The 12683-nt window shown below is 39.8% G+C and overlaps 1 protein-coding gene across 1 annotated transcript in view; it reads right to left on the minus strand.

Moving 5' to 3' along the window:
• kndc1 (kinase non-catalytic C-lobe domain containing 1) overlaps positions 1–12683 on the minus strand; it is a 49769-nt gene that overhangs the window by 29229 nt on the left and 7857 nt on the right. The window contains exons 3-12 of the mRNA XM_005735106.2: positions 11365–11423; positions 8162–8308; positions 6891–7008; positions 6660–6796; positions 4523–5152; positions 3705–3819; positions 3423–3494; positions 3197–3258; positions 2929–3087; positions 77–154 (exon numbers count right to left, since the gene is read on the minus strand). Coding sequence (XP_005735163.2) covers positions 77–154; positions 2929–3087; positions 3197–3258; positions 3423–3494; positions 3705–3819; positions 4523–5152; positions 6660–6796; positions 6891–7008; positions 8162–8308; positions 11365–11423 — 1577 coding nt within the window. The remainder of the gene's footprint in view (positions 1–76; positions 155–2928; positions 3088–3196; positions 3259–3422; positions 3495–3704; positions 3820–4522; positions 5153–6659; positions 6797–6890; positions 7009–8161; positions 8309–11364; positions 11424–12683) is intronic.

Genomic DNA, 12683 nt, shown 5'->3' on the forward strand with positions numbered 1-12683 from the left:
AGGCTGCTGCCCCCGCGACCCGGCCCCGGATAAAGCGGATGAGGATGGATGGATGGATGGATGAAAAAAGGTTTACCGGGTGAACTCTGCTGATGAGGTTGTTCCAGACAGTCTCAGCATTTGTCCCCTGGCGTGATAAGTAGTCACAACAGCTCTGGAACAGATCCACATGAGAGTAAGTGTGATAGCAATACAAGGCACTTCATACACAGATATGGATAATGTCAGAACTAATTCTCTCCTGAAATAGCTCAAGGGTTAAAAACAAAACAAACAAAAAAACACGCAGCAACCCTTTAAAAAGGATTGACAGGGTAACAGTAACAGTAAATTATGGCATTTGTCACAGAGTTCTTTGTTGACATAATGACAAGGGAAAAAAGAGATTACTCTAAGCAATGATGCTTCTCTTTGAAGTTGTGATATCTGCACAGTGATAAACAAAATCAAAATGGGCTTTATTTATAGAAAACTTTGCAAACAAGAAAGTGTAATGCAAAGTGCATTTTATAATAAATTATTTAAAAAAAAAGTGTCATTAGAATACACAAATCAGAGATAGAATAGAAAGTCTATGATGAACAAAAGTATTAAAAAATGGGCAGGGATTCTTTTTTAGTGTGAAACCCTAAATAATTATTGCACCATATATGGCTTTGATGCTCATGTTAGCATATCTTTATATTTATTTGGAAGGGACATTCCACATTGATTAACGCCAGCACTTAAATTCATCATGTACATTTTTAGCAAGCAATGTTTACCATGTTCACTTCATAGTTTAGTATTCTAACATAAGTTAGAAATAAATGTATGATAAATTGTAGATACATTTTTGCTTGTATTTGCTTTGTATTTGGTGCTTGACTAATTCTTTTAGCATTTTACATTAACATGTCATTAGTACTAAAAAGAGAGCTGAGTGTAAAAGCAAAGCTCTCAGTTTACTGGTCGATCCACATCCCTACCCTCACCTATGATCATGAGCTGTGGGTAGTGACCGAAAGAACGAGATCGCGGATACAAGCGGTGGAAATGAGCTTCCTCTGAAGGGTGGCTGACTTCTCCCATCTGGGAGAGGCTCAGAGTAGAGCTGCCGCTCCTCCACATCGAAAGGAGCCAGTTGAGGTGGCTTGGGCATCTGACAAGGATGCTTCCTGGGCGGCTCCTGGGTGAGGTCTTCACGGGATGTCCCACCGGGTGGAGGACCCGGGGCAAACCCAGGACACGTTGGACAGATTATATCTCCCTGGGAACGCCTTGGTGTTTCCCCGGACAAGCTGTAGGAGGTGGCTGAGGAGAGGGAGGTCTGGGCTTCTCTGCTTAGGCTGCTGCCCTTGCTACCCAGCCACGGATAAGCAGAAGAAGATGAAAGGATGGATGGATAGTACTGAATGCATGGGGGCATACAGTATCAAATGGGTGTTGCAAATCAACTGCATTTATTAAACTGATTATAAATAAGTATGACCACTTCTGTAAAAGCAGAGGTTCTGTCAGTTTGCTGGTCTGAATCATTGTAATGTGTGATAGCAAAATGCCCTGGAGGAAAGCAGGGCCGAACTGCTTGACCCTTTTTTGTTTTTTTATTTTCATTACTGACACTTGATTGTCCAATCAAATATCAGATCTCTTAATGCAACCAGCCTTTCACTATAGATAGAACATGGCAGCACGGCTGAAGGTTTTTGCTGAAATTAGGTCAAGCAACAGGACAATGATGCCAGGAAAATCTAGAACAGAATAGCCGTAAAGGAAAATAACAAGGTGTTGCAATGGTGCAGTCAAAGTTGAGACCTCAACCTGATTGAAATGCTGTGGTGAATGAATGGCTTCAAACCTCAATAAAATCAACCCCTCTATAAAATAAAGCAGAAAGACAAGTGGGCCAAAATTCCTCCACAATGACATGAGAGTGTCATAATGTCAGATCTTTTTTTTTATTATGTCCTGATAAATAAAACATTAGAATTTAAAGATGGGATACATTGTTTGTTTTTTTTACCATGACTTTATATCTGACCATAAAACTCAAAACCCGACAAACCTGTTTAGCATGTTAACATATGCTAATTAGTACTGAAGCCACAGTTGCATAGTCTGACATTTTTTATTTGCTCATAAGTGGAAATATTCGATGTCCTAAGCTTTACAAAAACCTCCAAGTCTTCTAGAGACCACAGAGGCCAGAAATACGGAAAAAAAAAATTTGTGCAACAGCAAAGGTCACGAGGAAACCATGATATCAATGGAATCAAGCTGCTGTGGCTCTTTGCTATCAAAAATCAAAAAGTCTGTAGTATTGTTCTGAAATCTTCAGTAGTGCTCTTAAACTAACAACAGTAAAGACTCCCCGTGGCCTCTAAAATGGCACTGGGAATTCTGTACTGCATTTTAAATGCTTAAAAAAAGTCATTAATTCTATTCTATAAATATAAGCACCTACCTTTGTAAGATAACTCCGGGCTTCTGTTTAACATGCCAGCGTGTTTGTTCTAAATGTAAGTTTTACAACCCAATTTTCATTTGTAACAAAAAAAAAAAAGCACAAATACTGAAATCAAATTGTCATGTTGTATTTTTACAATAACTTTCTGATGACAAAAATATCACTAGCTGGAGACATTCTTGTCAGAAATTTCAGGAATTCAAAAAGCACTGTGATAGTTCATTTGAAGCTAATGTGGTAAAAGACTGTGATGCCTTTGTATGTGTTCAAAGAAGAAAACAGAGTAACAGCCAGCTAGTGATAAAGGGTTTTCTTGTCTGGCAGTGTCAGGCATAGAGCCCCACAGATAATTTGTTTTGACAACCACATAAAGACTTTCATTAGAGAAAAACTAGCAACTCATAGTGTTAGATTAAGGTGACAATTCATGTTTTTTAAATAATAATAATAATAATAATAATAATAATGGGTTATGATACTTTTTTAGCCATGTCGATGGTAGGTCGCTCGATAGGCGTCCTCTTAGCCATCTCCAGGAGCAGTCTCTTTAATTTCCGAGGCATCGCCAGTTTTTGATTAGGTGATAAACTGAACTTGGCTGTGGCCCAGAGAATGGCAGCAACTCCATACACGCAAACCTGAGCAAAGACAGACGAGAACAAAAAGAAGCGGGGTGGGGGTTAATTTGAAATAAATTATTTAAAATTTCGCTTTAAAAATTAATGAAAGCAGTTCTGACAGACCGACCTTCTCTGTTACAATTCCATGCTCTTGATATTCAGGAGCAAGATAAAATTCATCTCTAGATCCTGCAAAGGACACTTACAGTTAGTTCCTAAAGTCAACATATACTCATACACGTTGGATAAGAGTGCATTTTCAGTGAGTATTTTGAGAGTATACAACTAGAGATTGCAAATCCCTCCCCAAAAAACATGAAAAACACAACAGCAGATGACTAAGAAGTACCTACCTATGTTTTTAGGTTTCAAAAAAAGCACTTCTCCCTTGCAGCCCACATGCGCCGTGTCCAGGCATAAATAGGCTAACAGAAAAGAGAGAAATCAGCTGCACAGAAGAATTGTGAGCTAGAACCATGCAACGTAATTTGCATAATATTTCTAGTCAGTTTTTTTCTCTCCGCTTTGGAACTTTCTACCAGTCTATTGTAAGCGCTAGCTCTAAAATGAAGAGAAAACTGCTGTTGCAGGGATAGTTTCTTCCTGGTTTTTGTGAACACAGTGGGTAAAATCACCTGGAAAGTCAATGTAGCTCTGCAGTGAGGTTAGGCAGGTGTAACACAGAGCCCACAGCTCATTAACTGTCAGCCTCCGTCCACAACGAGCAAGCAACTCTCTTAGAGAGATCCACTGGAAAGAAAACAAGAACAAACCAATCTTAAAAAGGGAATGTGTTACAGATTAAAGAGTTTCAGATGCTCCCTCAGAAGGCCTAATTAACTCTAACTGGAGCAATTCCAATCTATTTTTTAATGCTTCTATTGCTGCTGAGTACCTATGTGATTACTCTGTCACTTGACTCTAATTTTATGGTTTTGCGGGTGTGAGAAATGTGTGGGTGAGCTTTTCATCTGACTAAGCTGTTTCAAAGAGGATTAATTATTTGCAAAAATCTGAAATCAGGTAACAGTTTTACATTACTGTATCTCTCTCCACTTTTTTTTTTTTAGAAGGTGCGAAGTACTCTGGACTTTTTTTATTCCCTAATAATCTTAGCAATCTCCTCCTTGGCTAGCTGCATGGTGAAAGCTCAACAATCTTAAATTATCATCATCGTCCACTCAAGCATTTTTCACCAAAGCTTTTCAGCCATCTTAACATGAGCAAAGATCCTGTACTGACATAGGTCATACAATGCAGTTAAAGACTATGAAATGAACCCAGCTCTTCCCTTCTTATTCCTCTAAAACTGCCAACTCAAAGCTTTTTTGAGAGGATACAAAAAGTTGAGCCCACTTCAGCCTTCACCTGAGACCTCTGTTGTTTTTCTGCAAGCAAATATGTGATGTGAGCATAGAGCCATAAATTTAAAGGCTGTCTGGCAATGGCTAACCTCATCCTGAGATTCTTCATTCAGGAACAGCATGCTTTTGGTCATGTAGTTATTAGGAATGTATAGACTGTGGTTTAGTGAAGTCTGGTCTTCAGAAGAGTCCTGTTCCATGTTCAGGGAAGTACAGGACGAGGAGTCCTGCACTTCCTGCACGAAGTCCTGTATGAAGTCCTGGGCGCACTCCTCACACTGACTTTCGTGGCACTCTTGAATATTGGTGTGTTCAGTCTCGGCAGCATCCTCAGTTTCTCTGGACATTTCCCAGCAGTCCTCACTGTTACAGTGTGGGTACGTCTCACAGGACTTTCCCCGGCTGAATCTCTGAAGTCTGTTACTCCACACAGACTTGCAACTCAAGTGCTCGTCTGCTCCTATCTCAGTGAGGTCTGAAACCGGTATACTGATGTCTCCGTGACTTGGAGGGGAGAAGCAGGGGGGGTTGTTGGAGTCCGGGACAGAACAGGAGCGGTTAAGGGCCCCCCTCACTCTGTTCAGCCTCTGCTGCGCTCTCCTCCTCACTGGGGAGCTGTTGTGAGAACGGCAATCCATCTCATCTGTCAAGATCAAGCTGTCTCTTTCACTGCCCTCCATGTCCTCAGCCCAGAGAGTGGAATCCCAGCCCCCACACAGCTGCAGATCGAGAACATTATGATTGGTTTCAGCTGTTTTGAAGGCAAAAAATAAACTTAATTATCTAGATGGTAAAACAGAAACCATAGTTTAGATAGCTGAGCAAACTGAAATGGAAAGAACATCAATCTCAATTCTGCCCTTTTTCAACTCCATAGTTTTTTTCTTGATATTGTTATGCTTTACAATTTTATATTGTATTCTGGAGTTTTGTGCCTAAGGTGACCATATGAAGATATTCTCTCTGACATCACACAGATCTATGGATACAAATATGGCCAAAGAGTTTGGAGCATCTGAAGCCCGAGCTTTTAGGGATTACTGATAGAAATTAGGTCCCTATGATTTGAAACTTTTGCCAAGCTTAATATGAGCATCAGTGCAAATATACAGCAGTGCCCAAAGATCTTAAGCCACTCTACATTTCTTTATGTTTTTCTTTCAAGCAGTCAGACTTTCTTGTATTTTTAAGTTTTCTTGAGCAATAGTTATTCAGGCTTTCTGAAGGTCTGTCCTGCAGTCTGTCCTTAAAGAAATTTCAGGTAATTGGACAAGAGGAGGAAAAAAAGAAAAGACAGAGCTAAAAAATGATCTATGGCAGCAGATGAACACTATCTAAAAGTCATGTCCTTCAGAAACTGGAGCAAATCCAGCTAAGATCTGAGAGATACCCTTCAGATGATCAAGAAACTGTCAAGAAATCATTCTAAGCAAGGGAAATGAGGAGAAAATGCTGAGGTGTGCCAAATAATACAAGAACTGCACTGAAAATCTGTAGAAACAGGTTTTATGGAGAGATGAATTATTTTGGTTCAAATCATTGTCAATATGCACAGAGGAGGTCTGGAGAGAGGTACAACAGTGAATGTCATTTGTAAAGCATTGTAAAACATGCTTTGTCATGGACCACACCACCATTTTCGAAGTGGTGTGGGATCATCGTGACAGAGAACAGAATAAAAGTCAGCCAACATCCAAAGAAGAGCTCTGACTGTCCTTCATGAAGCCTGGAGAAATATTCCTGAAGATTACTTAAAGAAATTCCAAGAAAGCTGCCTAAGAGAGTTCAAGCTGTGTTGAAGAATAAAGGTGATCATACCAAATATTGACTTTCAAGCTCTTTATGATTGTACAAACTCTGGTAATCTAATAGGGGTATATACAGTAGAAGTTGTTTTTGAAATTCTAACAACAATGTAAATAAAATCTTGTAAAGCAAGTTGTATAGTAATATTCTACTCTTTGCAAACAAATACTGTATATGATTCCTTTAAGGAATGTGTTAACATGTTGCTTAAATCTGCCAATAACTTTTCTGACATGATGTTGCATCACTAGCTCATTTAGCACACAGTCAGAAAATGAAATAAAACATATATTTCAATTATGAAACGGCTCTGAATAGGTACCAATAACATTCTGGAAAAGCTGTTTGCTGGCAGTACAGGTTTTAAAAAATATTTCTTCCTCCAGCTGCTTGCTACATTTTTAAAAACTTGCTCCATACCTGCTGCCTGGACAGACCATTTGTTTTAACAGAACTGTCATGCTGATCTTTGGTGTTGTCATCTGAGCTCAGTCTTTTAAGAAGACATTTAGGTTTGGAATGCTGCCATCTCGCCTCCCAGGAGCTCTCCTGCCCATCTGTGGATGCCAAAAGAAAGAAAATAACAGCAGGAGAAATCACGGAAGAGACTAAGCGGCGATCTGTTTGAATACACGTGATGAACATGATAACCTTGAAAGTTTGAAACCGATTCAATGGAGAGCACGCGTCGTCCAACTGAGGAGAGTTTGCGGCACACAGCTGCAGAGGAGGTGCGGGACAGCCGTCCTTCAGCCAGAGACAGGATGTCCTGTGGGAGTGTTACACTTGCAGGTTTGCAACACATGAACAGACAACACATACATAGTACCGTGTGTATGTGCTACTTTTTCAAGTAGTTGTGAATAAATGTATTTCTCCTACATATTTTTTTCATACATCACATACATACACAGTGTTTCACTGGTGGATATTCACTGGATTATTGGCATCTATGTTAGAGCTGTAGAGCATTTTTGGACTTTTTATCTGTTTATGCAGTTTTGTATATATTTTCAGTGTTTAATCTCCTTTTTTTCTTTTTGAAATCTGTTGTTTATCTCTAGATTTGGACTTTTGCCTGGGTGAACCATCTAAAGACTTTTGTTTTGGCAACCCCTTCCAATTAGCTGTTTCTGGAGGGATGACTGCTCATAATTATTGACTAGTTGCTGGGTTTTTTGCAATTCTGTTACCATGAGCTCTTCATGAGCCTTATTCTGTATGCTTATACGCAGACTTCTGAGAGGGTTCTCATAAAGTTGTAGTACATATTACAATCATATAACACCTTTTTCCACTTAGAATGAGCAATTTTACTTCTGTTTTTCTTTTTCATTGAGGTTTATCTTGTAAGAGGCTGACAGTGAAATGCAAAACTTGCAGTGACACATTATTTCCACTTGATGCTGCTCAAGAGCACGGACTGACTGGAGGAATATGGACTGTCAGTTTGTCTAATAGTTGAAAAGCAGATATGATTTAATACTACAGTAATCACACAAAGTATCCATATATTTGTTCTGACTGTAAAGCAATAGTGATTCCGTGTTCTGCTGGGATGTACTGTTTGGCTTGATATATGTGAGGAAAGCATCGGTACAGGCTACACATTGCTATTGGCCAATCATTATCCATCGTATTAGATCATGACAAGATATTGCTTTTCAGTTCTTTTCCTATTTGTTCAACATGACACATTTCATATTTAACCATATTTTCCTGTCTCACTACATGTCAAAAAGGCAAATCACCCAATTTTCCCATTTGTGTGAAAGTTATAATGATTTTAGTGTGATCCCAGGACAAAACGCCTTCTGAAGCGAGACCTCTAATTATTCCACAGCTGTCTCATGCAGTTTAAACCACGCAGCTTTCTATAAATCATTCTAACAGTAATAAAGAGTCAGCAGGTTTTTTTGTACCTGCAGGAGCGGCCGGTCCTCAGGCTTCTCCTCCTGCATCTGCTCCAGCAGCCTCTGGATTTCTTCTCCCAGATCTGCCTCCAGCTCTGGCTCGATGACAAAGTTCAGTGCGGCAGAAAGCGTAGAGCCCAGAGAATAAACATGGCCCTGTAGCCGGGGGCAGACAGGGAGACAACGCTGTCATTATCACGAAGCAGCTGCAGCTGTGAATTTACAGTACACACAGAGATCTGAATCCATGAATGAGTTTAGAAAAGCTCAAAATAACACTCTATCCCGTAACGACTTTATAGGCCATAATTGCTATGCATCGCTGCCATGTAGGCATATTTATGACGGAGCCTTTGTGTTGCTTTGCTTCGCTGACAGTGGATATTATGGTCAGCCCTGAGACAGCAGTGGATATGAACCAGGTGCTCCGGAGTTCATGACCCACGCATAACTATCGCTCCCAACAGTTGAAGTGGGCTCGACCCATACTTATGTGGTAAACAAATGTGCAAGAAGAAGAAGTTCTTTAGAAAAACTGCAAAAAATTAGAACGCACAGTTTACTTTGAAATCCAGTTACATAAGTCTGCTGCAAATGTATTCATGCGGTGGTGAGAAAAGTCGCACCGCTCAGTGGCAGAGTGCGACTTTCACATTTGAATTCTGCATTTCTACAGAGGAAGCAGAAAGCTTTAGAATTCAGTCGCATGAAAGGCATTTGTCTGTTTCCTGACAATAAAGTTTTTTCACTGCTGTATCCATAATACAGCAGACATAGATGTACAGAGAAGTCTAAAAAGATGAATAGAGTGGTTACACAGCTGCACTCAGCCACAGCGAAAAAGGATACATAATGGAGATGAACATTTATTAAGCCCAGTGAGAGAAATGCAGACTTACTTTTAAAAGAATTGCAGCAGGAACAAAGATAAATGTGCAGAGGAGAGTACTCAGACATGTTTACACCTGGAGCTGCAAGCACCTTACAATGAAAAGTATGCAAATTCGTAGATAAAGAGGCTCGTGCTTAAACGCATTAGTCAGAAGAACAACTCGATCCAGTCTGTTTTAAGATTTAGACTGCTGAATGTTAAAGGGAAATTTGGGTTGAATTAAACTGTAAGCTTATTTTCATAGCTGTGGACACAGTTTGTGTTTGTCATGATGATACTGTGTCCTAGCCAAGTGAATCACTGAGGTCTGGGATTATAGTCAGTTAAAAGAGGTCAGACCGTGTATCAGGCATGAGCTGTGAGGCTGATTCCTGCACTTCAGACTGACTCAAAGCAAAGAAGCATTTGCTAATCCACCCATCCAAAATGAATATAATGTAATCCGATACAACTCTTCTGTTATGGTGTACATAATATACTGCCATGTTCTTGCTGACACAGATGTAGGTGTTAATGTTTTAGCAGTGAGGTCACACTTAGTGGTGGCGTAGACTGAACTGCTTTATATTCAGGTGTCTCTGACATTTCGCACCGCCCGTGAATGTAAATGGGGAGGAAAACAAATTAGAAACACCTCTCAGAATAATGTAGTCAAGTGTAATTCAGGGCAGGATTCGCAGCAGATCTCTTCAACTGCAGTGAAATTGACCGTGCGTATATGAGTAATCAAAAGTGGCAAAATGGTGTGTAACCTGCTATTTGGTTAAAAATCGCAGATAGCACACACGCATTTAAAATATTTAAAAAGGCTTTTCTCAAAGTGCGCCCGCCTGAAACGTAACTGTGATGAAATATCAACATACACAGTGATTAATAATAAATGATATTCATCTGTACAGTTTGCTCAATGGCACATTGTTAATCTGCACAGCGGCTACAAGGTGCAAAAACAAAAAAACCTCGACTATGGCTGGGAAGTCGGACTTTTTTCATAAAAGTGGTTTTGTTTACACCTGCCTAGATCACTGATAATTTACTCTGAACAATAACAATAATGTGTCAGTGTAGATTCTCAGCTGAAAGTATGTCAGGTATGCAAACCTGTGCATTGCATAATGAATCCACACTTTATATTCTGGTGTTAAATTTACAGCTGCACAAACTGTATGCATGACATTGCCATAGACGTGAACATGTAATCAGTTGTTTTGTTTTAGTTCCTGCCAAACCATTTTTACACTCTTGAAATTTGTGCAAATAATCATTATTTAGGAACATCGCACACGTATTCAAGTTATTATGTATGTACTGTAACACAGTCATAATAAAATAACGCGCTATTTAGGATCACCATACATCATTCCCTATGTGCCTTTATGTTCTTAATGGAAATAATTACATTAAGAAACATAGTTATCACTTTGACATTCAGTTCAATCTACTGACCTTGAAGTAGCGGTCAAAGGTCAAATATAACATGACATCTAAAATTTTTATACAGTGCTTTTTATATGTTGACATTACTTAACAGATTTGGTATGGTCTTTCCTCATGTTGTGCATTTTCCATTGTTATACCTCTCTGACCTGTTTTCCCCATGTGATTCCTAGTTTCCCCACAAAGTTTTATCAGAATTCATTCACAACCGTTCGAGCGATCGTGTGTACACACAGAATGCCATGCACGTAAATGCTACCAAAAACACAACCTTCTTGCCGTAAGTAAATACACATTAGTCTGTATGACTATTCGCAGAATATTTCTAAATAGCATATAATCAATAAAATGTATGTCACTGACTTGGCCAGAATCTATAGTGATTTCCACATCTCAGTCTCTATGTGATGTATCAAACCATGGATATAAATGGATTCAGTTTAAAGCTTCAGAGATGTAACGCACAGCTGTCACTTTGGAAATAAATGGTTTCATTTATTGAATTGTGTGCTCAAATGAATAACAGCTGTTTTAGAGCCGCCATAACCTGTGCATACTTGGAGGGGGGAATAAAGAGAAAAAAAAAGGGCTAATTATTACAGACATACAGATAGAATTTATTGTTAAAATTATAAAAATATAAACTATTTTGGAATTAGAAAGTTCACAAATATAACTGTTTCACAGCTCGAGGTGACAGAGGTGGGCATATAACTGAATGGCTGCTGTCTTGCATGGAGTTTAAGGTGAGAGCAGAGAACAAACAACACTCTCCTCTCTTTCAGCAACATCACCACTGTGTGCTGTATTGAGAAACTCCCAGGGGTGAATGACTGCACTGTCCCTTTGACCACATCGAGTAAGAAGATTCAGCATTTCTCACCTCAAACGTGCTGCCCGTGTTGTCAAACTCAGGCGGCACGAAGGAGCCTTCTGGATCGTCTGCAGGTTGAAAGCATACCAATTAACTGCACCATTAAGCATGCAAACATCATCATTTCATCAAAGTGGGGAACAAACAGGCCATTTGATGTTAACACTCAGACGTACAGTCATGTCAGTTCTGTACTGTAACCTACTTGCTAAGCATATCCCATAATGAGATGCAAATCAGAGAAATATGCACCCAGCACGCTAAACCACAACGGTCCAGTGGGCTAGTGCAGACGCTTCCCTTCATTTGCCTAATGCGTGTGTCAGAGATAATCCCAGGCAAACAAGACATGAGCAATCTGCTGATCAGAGCAGGGAAGCAGGCACAGAGGAGCAGCTCTGCATTCTTCACTTTGTCCTCCTGAAATAGGTTGACGCTTAGACTGGACATCCAGATGCACGAAAACATCACTACGAATGTAACATCCACTCCCTCGAGTGAGCTCAGGAAAAGACGGAAAAGGCAGAAGGGGAATAAAGTGGGTCAGGACAATTTGGGGGCTTGTCTGCTAGAGCTAGGCTATCTCTTCCTGGTGTTCAGAGGTCAGTGTGAATTTCTGTGCTTTTCTCCCCTTTCACCTCCTTTTCTATCACCTCTTTCAACTCATCCTTTTTTTTTAAAGTTATGTTTAACTTCACCTGATTTTTTGTTCTCAAGCTTTGACTCACCTGTATGCTTTCTTCTTCTCCCCTCATCTTGCCTTTCCTTCTCTCTCCTCTCCCGTGTCTTCCTTACTCTATTTCCAATCTCCTCTCCAGACCTCTTAAACTTTTTGACTCCTCTCCTCTTTTGTTCTTTCACTCACTCATCTTTTCCCGCCATCTTCCTTCCTTTTGCTTTCATCATTCCCCTCCTTGTCTTTCCTTCTCTCTACTCTCTGCTTGTTTGTCTTTCCCCATCTTTTTTCATTTTACTCCTTCCGTTTCTTTTAAATTGCTCTTTCCTCACCTCTCTTTTTGTCACCCCTTTTCTCATACTTTGCTTTTTCATCTCCCCTTGTCTTTCATCTCCTGCACCTACCCATTTTCATCTCCGCTTTCTCTCTTCCTTTGTTCCATATCATCCTCCCTCTTCTCTCCCCTCCTCATGTCTTTTCTTTAATTTCTTCATCCTTTATCCCCTTTTCTAATAATTATTTTGGAATTTCAACAATATGTCAACAACATCAGTCCCTCCCTTACCTTGTTAGCATTCTCTCTTCCTTTGACATTTTGATCCAATCTCTCACGACCGTTCATTTCCACAAACCCTGCCTACCCCACTCTCCT

This window comes from Pundamilia nyererei, unplaced genomic scaffold (genome assembly GCF_000239375.1).
Source record: "Pundamilia nyererei isolate P.nyererei 1_Seehausen unplaced genomic scaffold, PunNye1.0 scaffold00062, whole genome shotgun sequence".
Classification (NCBI taxonomy): domain Eukaryota; kingdom Metazoa; phylum Chordata; class Actinopteri; order Cichliformes; family Cichlidae; genus Pundamilia; species Pundamilia nyererei.